Below are 22780 nucleotides of genomic sequence, written 5' to 3'. Positions count from 1 at the left end.
CTTATGTTGAATGAGGGAGACAGGAAGAACCCCCCCCCCCCCCCCCAATGCAGCGCATGAGTGAATGGAACACTATCAGGTATGTGAAAGAAAACAGAACTGTTAGAAGAGATGTACTCAACTGCAGAGATGAGATCCGTCAATGTATTTTAAGTCATAAAAGCATGATACGTACCAAAAAATTGGATCTCCCCATTCCAAAACATTTTGTTGCGGCGGGTCATGCTATAAGCCAGCTTAAATTTAGGGTGATCGATCATGTCCTTATTAATATCAGGGGCGGTGATTGGGAGGGCCTGTTATTTAAAAAGGAATTGAGATGGATTTTTGACCTAGATACGCTGTGTCCAAGTGGCCTTAAACCTTGAATTTAATATGGCGTCATTCATCTAACAAAACGGTATTTGGCATTTCTCTGCATAATTGCTAGTTTTTCTTTTGTTTTTAATTGTATATGCTTTGATTTTAATAATGTTTTTATTGTATTTTTAGGTTGGTGGATTCGTTGCTATGAAGGTTGTGGGTGTCTCCGGTTTCGCATATTATTTCGGTTTGACATTCTTTCAGATCATCTCCCTGAAAAATGCCCTATTGTTTTCTAAATGAAATCCCCCCCCCCTTTTTTCTATAATTAATGTAATTATAAATTATATTTGCTGTTATGCATTAATAAATGATATTTTGCAACTCGTCAAATTTTTTACTGCTATTTATTGACTATTTATGAGCTTTAATGAATTATGCTTTTTTTTTTCATTTTAATCACTGATTATATATTTATATATATTTATTTGAACTATTTTATGATTGAGGGGAGGCTCTGTACATCCTGTGGATTTACTTTTTACCAGCATTTTAGGCTCATGAAGGGTTAATTAGGGTTTTCAAGTGGTGTTCAGCTGCCTGGAGGCTTGTCTGCACAGCTTGTGCTAGTGCACATGCGTCAGGAGCCAGGGTTTCCCCATGGTTATTACGTCAGGAGCTCACTAGGTCTAGTGAGATCTCCGAGACCTTGCATATGCGCCGTCACGATCGGGGACGCTGGCGCTGTATCCTGCATGTAACAGGAGGCTTATCAGTGTGGAGGCACAATGGGAGGTGTGATAACTGCTGACGCATAAACTGGATACTTGCACACCTACTGGTAATGACTATACCACACCTAATTGTTATTTCTGTAAGAAGGGGGTGTGTTTTTGTAAATATATTGGGATGTTTGCTAATGAGTTGTCAGCTTGAAAAAGACCCGGGCAGGGTTAAAACGTTGCTGACGCTTAGGACCATGGACTTAATAAAGGTCACATATTGATTATTTATCGCTGTGCGGAGTGCTGCCTTTACCGTCTATCTTTTACTATTATCTGATAATTTAGGACCGAATCTTTACTTCCTGTATGAATTGATATATATTTTATGTTTGTTACCTTATCACAATTTTTACAATTTCCAGTATCTTATATGTGTATTTTACTTTTCTTTTGCCAAGTTTTCTTTTACTTCTTTTTCTTCGAAATACATATTTTATTGCTGGTTATTGCATTTTAGTACTGTGCCTGATAAAGGAGAAGTTGATCTTCAATCACCAAAGTTCATCCTCTAATTTTGGAGAGTTGCACCAAATTACCAGTTCTTGTTCAATTACTTATCTCTGTTCACACCTACTTTGTATTTGGTTAGTGGGACCTCCATAGTATCCTATACACTACTTGTTCACATGGCATTTGTCTATTCCCGGGCCATTCTGCATTTTTTACAGACATAGGACACCTGTGCCTTCCAGTAGATTGCAGCAAAACCACATATGGCTGGTCACTAAGGAGTTAAGCTTTTATATAAAATAAAAAAATATTGTAAACCAATATGTATACTAAAAAAAGATTGAATACTATTTTGCCAAAGAAATCGCAATTACAAAGATAGTTTGTGAGATAATAGAAAAAAAACTGTTGTTGTTGTGTTCTTTTCAAAGTTCTACATGCTTTACTTCCAGTAATGGATAGGTTAATAATGATATTCCTAATCTTTGTGCTAACAGTGCATTGAGGCAGGTTTATGCCACTTGATTCTCATTGACAATAGTGTAATTGGCTTCTATACAAGAAACTGGGTTCACCTGTCAGAGAAATAAACATCTCAGTGGCTACTGAGTAACCTAGTGTCAAGTGTGCCAAATACAGCCCTCTGGGGAGAGCCTATCTATATATAGTAACGAGACACCCAGTGCTACATTTAATTCTAAAGAGCATTGTCAGCATGGAGCTCTTTGGAGCAACCACTTTGTTATTGATAGTATTTATAGTCTTCATTCTTCTAAGCTTAACACAAGCCAGGAAAGGGAAGAGCAATGGTAATTTGCCACCAGGACCAACACCATTGCCCATCCTGGGAAATATTCTTCAACTCGATGGCAATGAAGTGTTTAAGTCACTGAATAAGGTAAGTTTATATAATTCCAGACTATGCAATTAGGAGGTTAATTTAGGAATTAGGAGGTTTACAGCAGGTTGTCCAATATGAGAAAAAGTTATTTAATGTTTTGCAAACGTAAACGTAATATATAAAGTGCTCTAATTTTAAAAACTCAATGGATTGCCCGATTTCAGTCCTTGCTGCTTTGTCCTGGAAGTTCTGAGCTACTGCTGTAAAATGTGATATTCCAGCATAGGTCCAGATGCAGGAAGCTTCCTCCCTTTCCTTGTATGATAATCATCTATATGAAGGGGCTGGCTCAGTTCATTAGACAAGAGATTCCCCTTCTCTGTCAGAGGGTATTTGGAGATAGAGAAGAGAGGTAATAGCCCACATCTTCATAAATATCATTAATAAAAAGGTTAAAAATAATTGGGTCTAACATAGATTCTCATGGTATTTTACTGTTCACTTTCACCCATTTTGAGTATATGCCATTTACAATAGCTTTTTGTTTTCTGTCCCTTAACTAATTTATAACCTATATGTATACATTGTCTCCTAGTTCCTGCAATTGTATCTGTAGCTTCAATACAAGGTGGTTGTCAGAATTTAGGGTCACAGTTACAATTTACCTGATTTCCTCCATTTGATACCCCGCAGATTCCATCCTTCTTCTCCTCTCATATGTAGCAGAAGTTGAAGCGACTATTATACTTCCATGTGCGCCAGCTATATAAGAGGTGGAAGTGTAATAGACTCAAGGAAATCCACTTAGGCAATTTCCTGTCCCCTATGATACACATCAGTGCAGTGGGCCGGGCAATCAGGTGATCCCTGGGAATCCTGTGTGGCAGATCCCTGGTGATTAACTATTTATGATTTATTCTGAGCATAGGTCATCAATAGTTTTTGCCTGGAAAGCCCCTTTAACCCATTTTATGGAGTGCTATGTCATTGTAATGCAGCTTAGCCCAATGAACAACAGGCAAGCCACTACAAATACCAGATTCAATATTTAAAATATAAATTCTAATCTGCTGTTTATGGGTCTTCTTCAAGAATGAAGATAGTAAAATTAGGATACTATAGAAACTGAAATGTGGCATTAACATTTTGGTAGCCACTCTTTTTGGCTTGGAAGTTTGCAAAACATCTGGTTATGCTTGTCATACTGAGATAGGATAAACAGGAGTTCCGCTGAGTCCTTATTATTTAAGGACACCTCCACAGCCCACCCTGACTTCAAAGTTAAAAACAATTAGCAGCACTTACCATGAAATAGTTACTTTACCACAGTCAATCCAAATGATAGAAATCAAGTTAACACATGTCTAACTTTAGTTGCATGGTCATCATGATATTTATGATGTAACGATAACGTATGATATGCTGAACAGTTATTTCATGGTAGGATAAAGTCACCTACTTATCTTGACCTATTGTGCTTGCCTCCCCACTAGCTGAGTGAAAAATATGGACCAGTATATACTATCCACATGGGCATGGATCCTGTTGTGGTATTGTGCAGTTGTGATGCAGTGAAGGAGGCTCTCATTAACAATGCGGATGACTTTGGTGCCAGGGGGCATATGCCAATTCTGGATAGGATAAGTAATGGCGGGCACGGTAAGGACTAAGGCAGATTTTTTTTTTCATATGAAGATTGTATATTTAAAGGGAATGTGTCATCAGGATTTTGGACCTTAAACTGCCATTGTAGCACTTAATATCACATTCAATACATCCCAGACATATTTTTAATGAACTAGAAGGAGGCTTGTTAGCCAAAAAACGTACAATATAAGTATGCCAATACTTTTGCTTTGAGACATGGGGGCGGCCTACCGCAGCCCAAGTCATGGCATCATTACATAATGCACATGCCCTCCACTGGATGCCTGTCTCCTCTTGCCACTTACATCAGTGAAAATCATTGTGAAATCCTGCACTTCAATTGTAGCCCCCTCTGTCCCCATTAGGAAACAGACATGCACTGTGGGTCAAGGTGTCTACACCTTGAGTTCACTGGAACATTACACATGCGCCAGATAGCTGAATTAAGCAGATTCTAATGCCTGCCATCACACATGCTTTAATCTCTGTATGTTTTCAAAAATGGAACTCTTTCAAGATGAGCAAAGAATGTTTTTTTTTTTCCAATTGTTTTGCAATGTTACCCTTGCCAAGTGAGGATGGCTTCTCCTGGAGTGATCTCAGAGCATGCATGCTGCTGAGCATTTAGAATCTGGCTAACTCATCTTCCAGCGCACACACAGCAAAGCAGCCCTTAACCCCTTGAGTGGCACGCCCGGAAATTTTTCAGGACAAGCGCCACTGCTCATAGCGATATAGCCCGGGAGATTTCTGGGCTGTGTATCACTATGGGAGCTGCAGAGCACAATGTCACAAGCTGTGGCATTGTAGAAAATGTAATTTAAAATGCGCCTCACTAGCAGTTTAAAAATGCTTTTATAGCTAAATGAGAGGTGGACTTACCCGGTGCCAGAAGGGTTAATCCGATGGTAAAGGAATCAACCCCTCTGCACCTGTTGTCCACGTTTGCCTTCAGCAGGTTTCTTGCTTCTCCATGTTTCCTTTTTGGAGCGGCGTCCGGGGATATCCTTTCACCGTGTTTGTAAGCACAGTCTGGCTGGATAACGGAGTATAGAAATAAAAATAAAAACTATCCCGCGCCTTGGCAGAAAACCAATCTTTTTTATTCTTGTTAAAACAACGCGTTTCAACACAATTTGTGTCTTTTTCAAGTTCATACAGACATTGTCATATATGCTGCCTTATATAGTGTGGGATAACATGTATGTGGGGCTCACTTCCCAATCAACCATGGGCGTGTTTTTTTTTTTTTTTTTTCTCTCTCTCAATTAGGGTGATTTATTTATCATTTGTCTATCCACGGAGCTCTCATGGAATGCATTGCGTTCCATAGTTTTTTTCATTAAACTTTATTGTTTCGATTGTTTCTCCTATTCACACCATAATCCTGGTCAATTCTAAAAACTTCCCTATAAAATTATTATATAAGATTACTATCTATTTATTTTCCTATATTTTACATAAAAACTCTCTATTTTTTGTTATGTAGTTTTACTATATTTTTTGTCTATTGTTTATTATAAAATCTTCCATGTGTAAGCGTTTATCTTATTAAAATTTCTCCAATACTTCATTTAGTCCTTCTGGCATTAAAGTGTTTAGACGATAAATCCAGTACATTTCTTTTCTTCTCAGTTTCATTATTGAGTTTTGTTGTATAGTTTCTAAAGGAATTAGTTTTAATTTTTCACTGTTTTTATTGTGTTTTTCTTTGAAATGTTTTGATATACTGTGTTTTTCATACCCCCTTTTTCTGTTATACCGATGTTGATTGATCCTAATGTTCAGGCTATTACTTGTTCTTCCGACGCATCGCAAGCCGCAAGGGCATTCTAACAGATAGATGATATTTTTACTTTTACATGTCATTTTTTCTTTTATTTCTATTTTTTCCTCACCTTTTTGTATATAATTTTGTTTGTGACATATATGTGTACAGCATTTGCATTTCGTGTTGTTGCATTTGAAACCACCTGTTATTATTTTATTTTTCTCTTTGAATGAATTGTTTTTTTCTTTTTTGTTATTTAGGGGATTTGATGCAGCTAAGCTATTACCAATCGTTCTATTTTTTCTGAAAATGATTCTCGGGTTTTTTTCTAGTGTTTTAGCTAGATAGGGGTCACTTTTTAGAAGGGACCAGTTTTTTTGTATAATATTTTTTATATTGTTGTGGTCTGTGCTAAATTTTGTAATAAAAATATTGTTGCTGTAGGTGTTTTGTTTTGTGTTTATGTTTTCCTTTGTTTTTTCACCTTTTATGGTTTTTTGGTATGCATCTTTTAATAACTGCTTTGGGTAATTTTTATTTTCAAAACGATGAATTATATTTTTTGCTTGATCTTCAAAGATATCTTTTTCGCTGCAATTTCTATATACTCGTCGTAGTTGACTATATGGTATCTTATTTTTCCATTTTTTATGGTGGCAGCTATTGTATTGTAGGTAACTGTTTTTATTTACCTTTTTAAAAATGAGTTTTTGTGTTTATGGTATTGTTTTTAATATATAAAACTAAATCTAAGAAAATGATTTCTTTATTGTCAATTGTGGACGTAAATTTTAGATTTGTTTCGTTTTTGTTGATGTTAGTGATGAAATTTTCTAGTTCTAGTTTGCTCCCCATCACTGTTCCGGTTATCTGAAAATAAACATTTTTAAAAAAAGAAAAATAATTGTTTTTTAGTGCAAAGATAATAAATTTTAATATATACTTTTTTTTGAGAATGTGGCATGAGTGGGTCATTATCAATGAACCACTCAATTGCTTCTACCCCTAATTCGTGTGGAATGCAAGTGTACAAAGATTCAACATCAAGTGTACACCACATATATTCTTCTTTCCATTCTATTTTCTGTATAATTTCTATTTGGCTGGAGTCTTTTATATAAGTAGGGAGGCTTATGACATATTTCTGTAAGATTTTATCTATATATTCCGCTAGGCGGCTAGTTACTGAATTTATTCCTGATATTATAGGTCTACTGGGGGGATTTTGTGTATTTTTATGAATCTTTGGTATGTGGTATAGGAATGGGATTTCTTGTTCTATATTTATTATATATTTTGCTTCTATTTTACTGATTGTGTTTTCTGCTTCCGCTTCCTTGACCATTGTTTTTAGTTCTTTATGGATCGTTAATGTGGGATCATTTGTGACTTTTATGTAGTTATTTTTATCATTTACTAGGTCATTACCTATTTGTATATATCTATCTATATCCATTATTACGATTTTCCCCCTTTGTCAGCTCTTTTTATTACCAATTCTTTGTTTTCTGTTAGTTTTTTTAGAACCTCTCTTTCTTTTTTTGATAAATTATCTTTATATTGGTTGTTATTTTTATGTAAGTTTTTAAAATCTCGTGCTACGTTGTTGAAAAATAATTCTATGTTTGATCCTTTAGCTTCAGTTGGAAATAAATTACTTTTATTTTTGAGCTCCGTGGTTATGGGCATATCTATATGAAATTCCGTTTCATTATTAGTAGGAATTGATTTTTCATTCATTAAAAAATATCTACTTCTTGTCAATTTTTTTATAAATTCATTTAAATCAATAAATAAATCAAATTGTGATGAGCGAATTGATGGACTAAACGTCAACCCTCTGCATAATAATTGTACCTCCCCCTCATCAGTTTTTTCTTTGAAATGTTGAAAATCCCTTTTTCTATTGCTTCCGTGTTGTTAATTTCTTCATTTAGGTTTTCATGTGAGTTTTTTTCTTTATTGTTGGTGTTGTTTAGAGATGAGCGAACGCGTTCGTCCGAGCTTGATATTCGTGCGAATATTAGGGTGTTCGGGATGTTCGTTATTCGTAACGAACACCATGCGGTGTTCTGGTTACTTTCACTTCCTTCCCTGAGACGTTAGCGCGCTTTTCTGGCCAATTGAAAGACAGGGAAGGCATTACAACTTCCCCCTGCAACGTTTAAGCCCTATACCACCCCCCTGCTGTGAGTGGCTGGCGAGATCAGGTGTTCGCCTAATATAAAAGTCGGCCCCTCCCGCGGCTCGCCTCAGATGCGGTGTGAGTTAGATGAGGGACAGTGCTGTTTATACCGGAGCTGCTGTAGGGAAAGAATTGGTAGTTAGTGTAGGCTTCAAGACCCCCCAAAGGTCCTTATTAGGGCCACTGATAGCTGTGTGTTGGCTGCTGTTAGCAGTGGAATTTTTTTTTTCTCAAAATCGGCTCTGCAGAGCGTTGCACCTGGCATTAGGGACAGAAGTGCTGCATAGGCAGGGAGAGTGTTAGGAGTGCGTGTAGCCTTCAAGAACCTCAACGGTCCTTTCTAGGGCCATATTTATCCGTGTGCAGTACTGTCCAGGCTGCTGTTAGCTGTGCTGCATTTTTTTTGGGCTTCTCAAAATCGCCTCTGCAGAGCATTCCACCCTCCATTGATACTGCAGGGAAAGAATTGTATAGGCAGGGCCACAACACAGTTATTATTCATAGAATATACGCAGTGCTGCCTTTTGGTGGAAAAACAAGTGGAAACAAATCTATTTGTCCAGCCTGTGTCCGTCCTTACGGGCGGTGGACACGTGTGAGCTGCGTGAAAAACATTGCTAAATCATACGCACCCAGCTACGCTTTACTGCTGGCTTCGCCATTTGCTTTCCTTAATTGGGAAAAAAAATACCTGCTCTGCCAGAGTTATAATAACTCTGCTACCCTCACGTTCTGTGACACATAAGCAGGGACACAGCACAGTTATTACACTTCTCATGTTCATTGAATATACGCAGTGCTGCCTTTTGGTGGGAAAAAACTGAAAACAAATCTATTTGTCCAGCCTCTGTCCGTCCTAACGCCTGTGGACACGTGTGAGCTGCGTGAAAAACATTGCTAAATCCTACGCACCCAGCTACGCTTTACTGCTGGCTTCGCCATTTGCTTTCCTTAATTGGGAAAAAAAATACCTGCTCTGCCAGAGTTATAATAACTCTGCTACCCTCACGTTCTGTGACACATTAGCAGGGACACAGCACAGTTATTAAACTTCTCATGTTCATTGAATATACGCAGTGCTGCCTTTTGGTGGAAAAACAAGTGAAAACAAATCTATTTGTCCAGCCTCTGTCCGTCCTAACGCCTGTGGACACGTGTGAGCTGCGTGAAAAACATTGCTAAATCATACGCACCCAGCTACGCTTTACTGCTGGCTTCGCCATTTGCTTTCCTTAATTGGGAAAAAAAATACCTGCTCTGCCAGAGTTATAATAACTCTGCTACCCTCACGTTCTGTGACACATAAGCAGGGACACAGCACAGTTATTAAACTTAGATTATTCATTCACTAGAGGCAGTGGGGCCTTTCGTTTTCCCAAAAGGGCAAAAATTATATTTGGCCTGCAGTCTTGCGCCAATTTATTTCCTGCCTGTTAAATCAAATCACTGGTAATACAGCATGCTGAGGGGTAGGGGTAGGCCTAGAGGACGTGGACGCGGCCGAGGACGCGGAGGGCCAAGTCAGGGTGTGGGCACAGCCCGAGCTCCTGATCCCGGTGTGTCGCAGCCGACTGCTGCGCGATTAGGAGAGAGGCACGTTTCTGGCGTCCCCACATTCATCGCCCAATTAATGGGTCCACGCGGGAGACGGTTATTAGAAAATGAGCAGTGTGAGCAGGTCCTGTCCTGGATGGCAGAAAGTGCTTCGAGCAACCTATCGTCAACACGCAGTTCTGCGCCGTCCACTGCTGCAAATCCAAATCCTCTGTCTGCTGCTCCTCCTTCCTCCCAGCCTCCTCACTCCACTACAATGACACCTGCTCAGGAGCGGGAACACTCCCAGGAACTGTTCTCGGGCCCCTGCTTAGATTGGGCAGCAGCGGTTCCTCTCCCACCAGAGGAGTTTATCGTCACTGATGCCCAACCATTCGAAAGTTCCCGGGGTCCGAGGGAAGAGGCTGGGGACTTCCGCCAACTGTCTCAACAACTTTCTGTGGGTGAGGAGGATGATGACGATCAGACACAGTTGTCTTGCAGTGAGGTAGTAGTAAGGGCAGTAAGTCCAAGGGAGCAGCGCACAGAGGATTCGGAGGAAGAGCAGCAGGACGATGAGGTGACTGACCCCACCTGGTGTGCAACGCTTACTCAGGAGGACAGGTCTTCAGAGGGGGAGTCAAGGGCATCAGCAGGGCAGGTTGCAAGAGGCAGTGCGGTGTCCAGGGGTAGAGGCAGGGCCAGACCGAATAATCCACCAAGTGTTTCCCAAAGCGCCCCCTCGCGCCATGCCACCCTGCAGAGGCCGAGGTGCTCTAAGGTCTGGCAGTTTTTCACAGAGACGCCTGACGACCGACGAACAGTGGTGTGCAACCTTTGTTGCGCAAAGCTCAGCCGGGGAGCCAACATCAACAGCCTCACCACCACCACCATGCGCAGACATATGATGGCCAAGCACCCCACAAGGTGGGACGAAGGCCGTTCACCGCCTCCGGTTTGCACCCCTGCCTCTCCCCCTGTGCCCCAACCTGCCACTGAGATGCAACCCCCCTCTCAGGACACAGGCACTACCGCCTCATGGCCTGCACCCACACCCTCATCTCCGCTGTCCTCGGCCCCATCCAGCAGTGTAGTTCAGCGCACCGTTCAGCCGTCGCTTGCGCAAGTGTTCGAGCGCAAGCGCAAGTACGCCGCCACGCACCCGCACGCTCAAACGTTAACCGTCCGCATAGCAAAATTCATCAGCCTTGAGATGCTGCCGTATAGGGTTGTGGAAACTGAGTCCTTCAAAAGTATCATGGAGGCGGCGGCCCCGCGCTACTCAGTTCCCAGTCGCCACTACTTTTCCCGATGTGCCGTCCCAGCCCTGCACGACCACGTCTCCCGCAACATTGTGCGCGCCCTCACCAACGCGGTTACTGCCACGGTCCACTTAACTACGGACACGTGGACAAGCACAGGCGGGCAGGGCCACTACATCTCCCTGACGGCACATTGGGTGAATTTAGTGGAGGCTGGGACAGAGTCAGAGCCTGGGACCGCTCACGTCCTACCCACCCCCAGAATTGCGGGCCCCAGCTCGGTGGTGGTATCTGCGGAGGTGTATGCTTCCTCCACTAAAGCACCCTCCTCCTCCTCCTCCTCCTCCTCCTCCTCTGTCTCGCAATCAAGATGTGTTAGCAGCAGCATGTCGCCAGCAGTCGGTGTCGCGCGGTGTGGCAGCACAGCGGTGGGCAAGCGTCAGCAGGCCGTGCTGAAACTACTCAGCTTAGGCGATAAGAGGCACACGGCCCACGAACTGCTGCAGGGTCTGACACAGCAGACCGACCGCTGGCTTGCGCCGCTGAGCCTCCAACCGGGCATGGTCGTGTGTGACAACGGGCGTAACCTGGTGGCGGCTCTGCAGCTTGGCAGCCTCACGCACGTGCCATGCCTGGCCCACGTCTTTAATTTGGTGGTTCAGCGGTTTCTGAAAAGCTACCCACGCTTGTCAGACCTGCTCGTAAAGGCGCGCCGGCTCTGCGCACATTTCCGCAAGTCCCACACGGACGCTGCCACCCTGCGCACCCTGCAACATCACTTTAAGCTGCCAGTGCACCGACTGCTGTGCGACGTGCCCACACGGTGGAACTCTACGCTCCACATGTTGGCTAGGCTCTATGAGCAGCGTAGAGCAATAGTGGAATACCAACTCCAACATGGGCGGCGCAGTGGGAGTCAGCCTCCTCAATTCCTTTCAGAAGAGTGGGCCTGGTTGGCAGACATCTGCCATGTCCTTGGTAATTTTGAGGAGTCTACCCAGGTGGTGAGCGGCGATGCTACAATCATTAGCGTCACCATTCCTCTGCTATGCATCTTGAGAAATTCCCTGCAAACCATAAAGGCAGCTGCTTTGCGCTCGGAAACGGGGGCGGGGGAAGACAGTATGCCGCTGGATAGTCAGGGCACCCTCCTGTCTATTTCTCAGCGCGTACAGGAGGAGGAGGAGGAGCATGAGGAGGATGAGGAGGAGGGGGAAGAGACAGCTTGGGCCGCTGCTGACGGTACACCGGCTGATTGCCTGTCATCCTTTCAGCATGTATGGCCTGAGGAGGAGGAGGATCCTGAAAGTGATCTTCCTAGTGAAGACAGCCATGTGTTGCGTACAGGTACCCTGGCACACATGGCTGACTTCATGTTAGGATGCCTTTCTCGTGACCCTCGCGTTGCACGCATTCTGGCCACTACGGATTACTGGGTGTACACACTGCTCGATCCACGGTATAAGGAGAACCTGCCCACTCTGATTCCCGAAGAGGAAAGGGGTTCGAGAGTGTTGCTATACCACAGGACCCTTGCGGACAAGCTGATGGTAAAATTCCCAGCCGACAGCGCTAGTGGCAGAAGGCGCAGTACCGAGGGCAAGGTAGCAGGGGATGTGCGTAGATCGAGCAGCATGTACATCCCAGGCAGTGCAACAGTCTTTAAGGGCCTGGCCAGCTTTATGGCTCCCCACCAAGACTGTGTCACCGCTCCCCAGTCACGGCTGAGTCGGCGGGAGCACTGTAAAAGGATGGTGAGGGAGTACGTAGCGGATCGCACGACCATCCTTGGTGATGCCTCTGCCCCCTACAACTACTGGGTGTCGAAGCTGGACATGTGGCCTGAACTAGCGCTGTATGCCCTGGAGGTGCTTGCTTGTCCTGCGGCTAGCGTCTTGTCGGAGAGGGTGTTTAGTGCGGCTGGGGGAATCATCACAGATAAGCGTAGACGCTTGTCAACCGACAGTGCCGACAGGCTAACACTCATCAAGATGAACAAAGGCTGGATTTCCCCAGACTTCTGTTCTCCACCAGCGGACAGCAGCGATACGTAAGCAATACGTAGGCTGCACCCGCGGATGGAAGCTACGTTCTCTCTCACCATCCAAAACGGGGACATTTCTGCTTCATCAATTTGTGTCTAATATTCCTCCTCCTCCTCCTCCTGCTCCTCCTCCTGAAACCTCACGTAATCACGCTGAACGGGCAATTTTTCTTAGGGCCACAAGGCTCACTCAAATAATTTTTCAGAACAATTTTTATAAGTTTCAATGCGCTTAAAAGCATTGGAACTTTAACTTGAACCAATTTTTCGTTACACTGGGCTGCCTCCAGGCCTAGTTACCACTTAAGCCACATTAACCAAAGCGATTAATGGGTTTCACCTGCCCTCTTGGCTGGCCATGGCCAATTTTTGGGATGTACATTAGTACTGTTGATACAGCAATTTTTGTGGGCCCTCGCCTACAGTGTAATCAAATTAATTTTTAGGCCACCTGCATTACAGCTGACGTTACCTTAGCTGTGTTGGGCAATGCAATGGGATATTTTTATGTACCGCCGGTGGGTTCCAGGGAGCCACCCATGCTGTAGGTGCACACTGAGTTTTTAATACATCTGTACACTTCTAAAGAACCCGTCTGACTGGGGCATGCAGTGTGGGCCGAAGCCCACCTGTATTACGCACGACATTACTACCTCAGCTGTGTTGGGCAATGCAATGGGATATTTCTATGTACCGCCGGTGGCTTCCTGGCACCCACCCAGGCAGTGGGTCCACAGGGAGTTTAACCTACATGTGTCCACTTGTAAAGAACCCCAGTCTGACTGGGGCATGCAGTGTGGGCCGAAGCCCACCTGCATTAAGCACGACATTACTACCTCAGCTGTGTTGGGCAATGCAATGGGATATTTTTATGTACCGCCGGTGGGTTCCAGGGAGCCACCCATTCTGTAGATGCACACTGAGTTTTTAATACATCTGTACACTTCTAAAGAACCCGTCTGACTGGGGCATGCAGTGTGGGCCGAAGCCCACCTGTATTACGCACGACATTACTACCTCAGCTGTGTTGGGCAATGCAATGGGATATTTCTATGTACCGCCGGTGGCTTCCTGGCACCCACCCAGGCAGTGGGTCCACAGGGAGTTTAACCTACATGTGTCCACTTGTAAAGAACCCCAGTCTGACTGGGGCATGCAGTGTGGGCCGAAACCCACCTGCATGAACCCTTTCCAGTCCACTGTGTGACCTGTGAAGACATTAGGGTTTAAGGCTGTACAGCTCCGTTGTTGGTAGACGTCCGTCGGGGTTCTCTTACTGTATATTGCCAGCCTCTCTGCTGTCGGAGCCTATCCTACGTGTCAGCTCATGCAGTACTGGCTTTAGCCAGCATATAGCGCCGTTGTATAACAGCAGAAAAAGAGTAAGCCCCCTAGGAAAACCATATACAAATTGGATTGGAAAGGGTTAAGCACAACATTACTACCTCAGCTGTGTTGGGCAATGCAATGGGATATTTCTATGTACCGCCGGTGGCTTCCTGGCACCCACCCATGCTGTAGGTGCACACGGAGTTTTTACTACATCTGTACACTTATAAAGAACCCCAGTCAGACTGGGGCATGCAGTGTGGGCCGAAGCCCACCTGCATTAAGCACGACATTACTACCTCAGCTGTGTTGGGCAATGCAATGGGATATTTCTGTGTACCGCCGGTGGGTTCCAGGGAGCCACCCATGCTGTGGGTCGACAGGGACTTCACAATAGGGAGTTGTACCTGCCTGTGTCTATGAATTAAAAAGCCCGGTCTGACTGGGGCATGCAGACACCTTGACAGAATGAATAGTGTGTGGCACATAGGTTCCCCATTGCTATGCCCACGTGTGCAGCTCCTGATGGCGGTGGCACAGGATTCTATTTCTCATTGCTTCTGTACAGCATTGTGGGCTATCGCTCCGCCACTTTTAAAGAGGGTCGCTGCCTAGCCGTGCCAACCCTCTGCAGTGTGTGCCTGCGGTCCCTCGTCATGGCAGACGCAATTCTAAATAGACATGAGCGTGGTGTGGCATGAGGGCAGCTGAAGGCTGCCCAGGGACACTTTGGTGTGCGCTGTGGGGGGGAGGGGGGGCGGTTGGGCAGCATGTAACCCAGGAGAAGTGTCAGTGGAGTGTCATGCAGGCAGTAATTGTGCTTTGTTGGAGGTAGTGTGGTGCTTAGCAAAGGTATGCCATGCTAATGAGGGCTTTTCAGAAGTAAAAGTTGTTGGGAGGGGGGGGGGCCCACTCTTGCCGGTATTGTGGCTTAATAGTGGGACCTGTGAACTTGAGATGCAGCCCAACACGTAGCCCCTCGCCTGCCCTATCCGTCACTGTGTCATTCCCATCACTTTCCTGAATTGCCCAGATTTTCACACATGAAAACCTTAGCGAGCATCGGCGAAATACAAAAATGTTCTGGTCGCCCATTGACTTCAATGGGGTTCGTTGTTCGAAACGAACCCTCGAGCATCACGGGAAGTTCGTTCCGAATAACGAACACCCGAACATTTTGGTGTTCGCTCATCTCTAGTGTTGTTCTTTTTTCCTCCTCTTTTGCCTCTTTTTCGTCTGATTTTTTCTTTTTTATTTGCAATTTTGGTGATGGAGTGTGGAAGTATTGAAGAATTTTTGATCTGATGATTGGTGGAGTAAAGGTGGCTTTGTTTGTGGTTTTTTTCCTTGTTGGAATCGTATTTGCTGGTGGTTCTTTTGGGGAAAAAATTTTTGGGCGTGCCCCTAAAAAATATTCTGTTTTCTTTAATTTATTTTTTATTTCTAGTTCTTTGTTATTAGAAAGTTCTTCTTTGTTTGATCTTCTATATTCCTCTTTTTCTTTTTCTTTCTCTTCTTTTTTCTTTTCATTATCATTGACATTTGAAAGTGTTACCTCTTCGATTTCTTCTCTATCTTTCTCTAATTGTTTATTTATTATATCAAAATCTGGTAGTGAATTTATAGCTGTGGCATTGTGCTCTGCCTGCACAGTCCCACAGAGAGCAAAGCAGAACATTGAAAAACAGAAGCAGGAAGATATTGCCGATATTCTGGCAATCTCCTGCTTCTAAAGTCCTGCTTTGTTTACAGGTTGCCATAGAGACCATCGGCTTGTCAGAAGCAAGTCGAAGGATTCTGTGGCAGGGAGAGCTGGTGCTTGGCTGTCAGAGGACAGCCAGGCACCAGCTCTTACAGCAGAGATCAGAGAGAACCTCTGATCTCTGCTGTGTTAACCCTTTACATGCTGCAGTCTATGTGACTGCAGCATGTAAAGGGCTGTCACCATTGGACCCCCTCGGAATGTGATCAGGGGGTCCTGATGGGTCTCTGTGGAAGTCCCCTAAAAGGGACAAAAGTAAAAAAAAAGTTAAACATTATTTAAAACATAAAATAAATAAAAACAAAAACACTTGTCTCCCTTTACTTTGTAAAAAATTAAAAATAAAATTACACATGTGGTATCCCTGCATCGCAATGACCGAGAGAAGGAAGTTAGTACATTGTTTAACCTCTTAATGACACGGCCCCTTTTTTTCTTTTTTCCCTATTTCTTTTTTTCCTCCCCCTGTTTAAAAAAATCACAACTCCTTTTTTTATTGGTCGACGTCGCTGTATGAGGGCATGTTTTTTGCAGAACGAGTTGTATTTTTTAATAGTGCTATTTAAAGTACCATATAATGTAATGAAAAACTTTTACAAAATTCTAAGTGGATTAAAATGAAAGAAAAATGACATTGCACCATCCTTCAGTGCGTTTTGTTTCTACGGCACACAAACTGCAACAAAAATGACATAACTTTATTCTACCAGTCAGTACGATTACTATGATACCAAACGTGTATAGTTTTTTTTGCTGTAGCACTTGTATTTTTTTTTAAAGACATTAAATTTTTTTAATTATTTTCTTCTGCTTTCAATAACTTTTTTACTTTTCCATCGACATACTTGATCAATGGCTCATTTTTCTGCAGGACATCCTGTAGTTAACGTTGGTACCATTTTGGAATACATATGACTTTTTGCTCGCTTTTTCTTGCATTTTTTCTGGGAGACAGGGTGACTAAAAAAGTGCATTTGTGGCGTTCTTTATTTTTTTTTCAGACTACGTTCACCATACAGGGTAAATAATGCCTAGATCAGGCATTTATGGATGCGGTGATACCAAATCCGTATTTTTCTTTTATGATTTAGATTTTTTTTATTATAGATATGGCAAAAGGAGGGTGATTTAAACTTGTATTACTTTTTTATTTTAAGTGTGAAAAAGTCATGAAAAAGAAAAAAACTATTACAATTTGGTATTGGCATAATCATACTGGCCTGTAGAATTACTTTAATATATTATTTATACTGCTCAGAGAATGCAATGAAAAATAAAAAACAAGCCAGGATTACAGATTTTGTTAATATTGCCACTAGAAAAAAATGGAATAAAAAGCAATCAAAATTTTACATGTTCCAAAAAATTAGATAAATGAAGACTAGAGTTCATCCCGCAAAAAACAAGGCCTTATAGAGCTCTGGCAATGGAAAAATAAAATGACCATGGCTCTTGGAATGTGGCGACAGAAAAGCAAACCTTTAAGAAAAAAAAAAGTTTCAAATGTACAAAAATAGCAAAACATAAAAAAACTGTATAAACTTGGTATCGCCGGAATCGTGTTGACTCAGAGAATAATGTTATCACTGTTTATTCTGTACACTGAACAACTGAATACAATGAAATAAAAAAAACCAAAATGGCAGGATTTCTTCCCCCCCCCTATTTCCCTACAAATTTTTTTACAAAATTTATGCAATACATTATATATACCCAAAAATGACGCCATCAAAAAGTACAACTTGTCCCGCAAAAAAACAAGCCCTCATATGGCTGTGTCAATAGAAAAATGAAACAGTTATGGCTCTTGGAACAAGACTGCAAAATTAGTTGAAATTAAATGAGTGGCCCATTTAAAAAACCTGCCCTGGTGGGTCTGACAGGGTGGTAAGAAACCCGCCACTCAAGGGGTTAAACGGCTTCGGGATTTCAACCTATGAGTTTCCACCAAGTTGGGCTGTGAGCCAAAGGAAATCCCATTGGGAGAAATTAAAGGGGTTGTCCCGCAGCAGCAAGTGGGTCTATACACTTCTGTATGGCCATATTAATGCACTTTGTAATGTACATTGTGCATTAATTATGAGCCATACAGAAGTTATAAGAAGTTTTTCACTTACCTGCTCCGTTGCTAGCGTCCTCGTTTCCATGGAGGCCGTCTAATTTTCGGCGTCTAATGGCCAAATTAGACGCGCTTGCGCAGTCCGGGTCTTCTTCTTTTCTCAATGGGGCTCCGTGTAGCTCCGCCCCGTCACGTGCCGATTCCAGCCAATCAAGAGGCTGGAATCGGCAATGGACCGCACAGAAGCCCTGCGGTCCACCGAGGAAGAAGATCCCGGCGGCCATCTTCAACCGGTAAGTAAGAAGTCACCGGAGCGCGGGGATTCAGGTAAGCGCTGTCCGGTGTTCTTTTTTAACCCCTGCATCGGGGTTGTCTCGCGCCGAACGGGGGGGGGGGGGGGGGGGGTGGTTGAAAAAAAAAAAAAACGTTTCGGCGCGGGACAACCCCTTTAAGAAAAGTGTTTTCTCTTGCACTCGTGTTATGGGTGGATGAACCTTTACTGGTGCTATGTTGGCAGTCTTGTACATAAGAGTAGGCACTTACTTGAATGAAGTGGCAATTGTGCTTGTACAGTTATACATTAGCAGGTGAAAAAAAAAGATATTCATGAGGTTTATATTCTACTTAGCAGTATTAGACCACAGTTTTTATTTTGTGCAGATTACTGTTTTCTCTTGATGAAGCAACACTTTTTTCAACACAAAACCAGGAAATATGATAACCTCCCCAATTATCAGGTTCAATTTCATTTCAGGAAAAAAATGCATGAAAAAGTAAGCTTGCACAGTTTTGACAATGTAGTCCTTAGTTATAGCAACTTTTTTATTCTTTTAACTCAAGCCTTAAAAGTGATTTTCCCATTATAAATATTTATAGCATAATGAGAAAATATGCTATGAATTTCTGTCAGTTAGAAGTCCTATCTTTGATACCACCAGTTATCAAGAGAACAATGGTATCTCCTGGCCCCCATTTCACTAGATGAAGTGGCTAATAGATGCTATACTCAAGCAGAGGTTGAATGGAAAAATGAGCATGAGTCCTTGGCTCTCCATTCAAGTCTATGTATATTTAAAGGCAGGAGCGTAGCTAAAGGTTGATGGGCCTGGGTGCAAAAGTTTATCTTGGGGCCCCCCAACTTCTCTTATGCCCTTAACGCAGAGGCGTAACTTGAAGCTTCTGGGCCCCAATGAACATCTGTAACAGGGACCCAACTATAATGCTTTATTCATAAAACTGGACTTTCTGAAATGAGAAATGAGGCCTTATGGGCCCGCTAAGGCTCCTGGGCCCGGGTGCAACTGCATCCCTTGCATCCCCTATAGTTACGTCAGTGTTTAAAGGGGTTGTACCAAGTCATAAAATCTACAGTATAGGGATAACTTTATGATAGGTGGGGGTTTGACTGTGGGGACCCCCACAAATCCTGAGAATGGGGATCCAGTCAGACCCTGAATGAAGCAGAAATTGCCCACGTACCCCACTGCTCCATTCACTTGAATGACAGTGCCGGAGATTACCGAAGTGCTTGAAATCGGTAATCTCCTGCACTGTCTTTTAAGTGAATGGAGCAGTGGTACAACCTCCACCCCATTCACTCGAGGACCAATTTGGGATCAGTGGGATCCCACAGTCGGTCCATTAGCAATCATAAAGTTATCCCCTATCCTGTGGATAGGAGATGACTTTATAACTTGGCACAGCCCCTTTAAACTTCACCTGGGCACAGTGGCCAACAGACAGTGATACACAATTTTACAAAATGCTCATGATGAAAAAATCCCCTGTAATTGGTTTCATACTGTTTCCACCATTGTTAGGGATATTCTTACCAGACATTCTACATATCTTTTCAGGGGTAGTAGGCAGTAATGGGGAGCGCTGGAAACAGCTACGTCGCTTCTCTCTGATGACATTAAGGAACTTTGGGATGGGTAAAAGAAGCATTGAACAGAGAATTCAAGAAGAGGCCCAGTTCCTTATGGAAGAATTACAAAAGAGTCAAGGTAAGAACTGCTCAAACATATACATCATTAAAGAAAATATGCAAAAAGTGTCTTATCTCAGCAGATTTTTTCTGACATTAAAAAGTTGAACATATAATAATTTGGAAAAAAAGAACGAAAAGTACTCCATACTCTAAATTCATGAGTGTTTTTATTTTTGATTTGACTGTTCTCTGCACTGCTAACTGACTAATGGCAAGCGCACTCTGTCCTTGTACACTCAAACTGCCTTACCACAAATTGCACTGAGTTTCCCCTATTTTTAACTTGAACCTTCCAAGGATATATATAACCATTATGGCACAATGCTACAGCGTCCACACATGACCCCTGACTTCAGCCAATTTACATGCCCACTCCTACATAGTATTAGTGCCTTATAGGGACACTTCACATTAATCTACCGATTCACATCTATAGCTCAGTGCTAGTAATAAAGTGCATGTTAGTCAAATACATCTATATATATATAAAGGCCGCCTGCACACGAGCGTTCCGGATTCCGCTAGCGGATTTTCACGCGCGTATGGTACCTAAATGTGCTTGCGGATAGGTGCGGATGCGTGAAAAATCACGCGCAGATATACGCGGATGTGTTGCGGAAAAAAAACGCGCAGAAAAACCAGCAGACACCCCTTATTGTAAACCCAACCCCTAGAGAACTGCCCATTCCTTGGAAAACAGCTTAAAAACCAACACCCAGACTCCGTTTTGTCCCTCTTGCTTGTGCGAGCACCGTTAAATTATTCTGGCAACATGCTTTCACCCGGTGAGCAGATGTCTTTGTGGGCATGGTTGATCCATGTAACTTTTTTCAGGCGCTTCTCCAGCGTGACTTTATTTCAGTCACTGCAAAAAAATTCACAAGAGGAAGGCCGCCTGCACACGGGCGGAAATCCCGCGGCAGTATTTCCCGCGGGATTTCCGCCGCTGAAAGTCTGCATAGGAGTGCATTACAATACGCACTCCTATGCAGACGGCCGTGGTTTGGCCGCGCGAAATCTCGCGCGGCAAACAAACCGCGGCATGTCCTATTTTTGTGCAGGGCTCGCACTCACCCGGCCGCCGGCTACGGTCTGCGCATGCGCCGGCTGCGCGCAGCCGGCACATGAAAGAGCTGGGGCCGCCAGGCGCGGGTGAGTACGCGCTCGTCACTGCAGGCTCTCGGGTCGGGTCCCGCGGCGAGAATTCTCACCGCCGGATTCGACCCGCTCGTCTGTAGGTGGCCGAATTCATTACTACAGATTTTGCATTCTTAGATCCTGCATTGGCAAGAAATACTACCTATCTCCCTCTACAAATTTGCCTGTGAAGCTCTGTGCTGTGTGTTGGGACGCCTCCTACCATGCCTACTTCCTGTAGTCATAGCAACCAGTGACTCCATCTGCAGCTGCACTGCGGATGTACTGCGTGAAAAAACGCACCCATTGGGTGCCTGCACACGAACGGAATTTCCAGCGCGTAATTTTAGGCACATTATCTGCCCCAGACCGCAGCCAATATACTCCTATGAGGATCCGCAGTTGTCCCAGACGGACGGATTTGTATCACGTTTTTTCACGCGCGTGAAAAAATCTGCGACCTGTTCTAATTTGGGTCGGATTCTGCGCGTGAAGCCTCCAATACAAGTGAATGGGTGCGTTTTTTCACGCAGTACATCCGCAGTGCAGCTGCAGATGGAGTCACTGGTTGCTATGACTACAGGAAGTAGGCATGGTAGGAGGCGTCCCAACACACAGCACAGAGCTTCACAGGCAAATTTGTAGAGGGAGATAGGTAGTATTTCTTGCCAATGCAGGATCTAAGAATGCAAAATCTGTAGTAATGAATTTGGCCGCCTGCAGACGAGCGGGTCGGATCTGGCGGCGAGAATTCTCGCCGCGGGACCTGACCTGAGAGCCTGCAGTGACGAGCGCGTACTCACCCGCACCTGGCGGCCCCGGCTCTTTCATGTGCCGGCTGCTGCGCAGCCGGCGCATGCGCAGTCTATAGCCGGCGGCCGGGTGAGTGCGAGCCCCGCACAAAAATAGGACATGCCGCGGTTTGTGTGCCGCACGACATTTCGCGCGGCCAAACCGCGGCCGTCTGCATAGGAGTGCGTATTGTAATGCACTCCTATGCAGACTTTCAGCGGCGGAAATACCGCGGGAAATACCGCCGCGGGATTTCCGCCCGTGTGCAGGCGGCCTTCCTCTTGTGAATTTTTTTGCAGTGACTGAAATAAAGTCACGCTGGAGAAGCGCCTGAAAAAAGTTACATGGATCAACCATGCCCACAAAGACATCTGCTCACCGGGTGAAAGCATGTTGCCAGAATAATTTAACGGTGCTCGCACAAGCAAGAGGGACAAAACGGAGTCTGGGTGTTGGTTTTTAAGCTGTTTTCCAAGGAATGGGCAGTTCTCTAGGGGTTGGGTTTACAATAAGGGGTGTCTGCTGGTTTTTCTGCGCGTTTTTTTCCGCAACACATCCGCGTATATCTGCGCGTGATTTTTCACGCATCCGCACCTATCCGCAAGCACATTTAGGTACCATACGCGCGTGAAAATCCGCTAGCGGAATCTGGAACGCTCGTGTGCAGGCGGCCATTCACTTGTATTGGAGGCTTCACGCGCAGAATCCGACCCAAATTAGGACAGGTCGCAGATTTTTTCACGCACGTGAAAAAACGCGATACAAATCCGGCCGTCTGGGGACAACTGCGGATCCTCATAGGAGTATATTGGCTGCGGTCTGGGGCAGATAATGTGCCTAAAATAATGCGCTGGAAATTCCGTTCGTGTGCAGCCCTCACTGACTCACTG

The 22780-nt window shown here is 44.0% G+C and overlaps 1 protein-coding gene across 1 annotated transcript in view; it reads left to right on the top strand.

Moving 5' to 3' along the window:
- The first annotated feature begins 2253 nt into the window (after positions 1 to 2253).
- LOC136632210 (cytochrome P450 2C16-like) overlaps positions 2254 to 22780 on the top strand; it is a 43207-nt gene continuing 22680 nt past the window's right edge. The window contains exons 1-3 of the mRNA XM_066606940.1: positions 2254 to 2436; positions 3873 to 4038; positions 19828 to 19977. Of these exons, the coding sequence (XP_066463037.1) occupies positions 2254 to 2436; positions 3873 to 4038; positions 19828 to 19977 (499 nt within the window). The remainder of the gene's footprint in view (positions 2437 to 3872; positions 4039 to 19827; positions 19978 to 22780) is intronic.

Source organism: Eleutherodactylus coqui, chromosome 6 (assembly GCF_035609145.1).
Source record: "Eleutherodactylus coqui strain aEleCoq1 chromosome 6, aEleCoq1.hap1, whole genome shotgun sequence".
Classification (NCBI taxonomy): Eukaryota; Metazoa; Chordata; class Amphibia; order Anura; family Eleutherodactylidae; genus Eleutherodactylus; species Eleutherodactylus coqui.
This window is presented reverse-complemented; position numbering and strand designations above follow the sequence as displayed.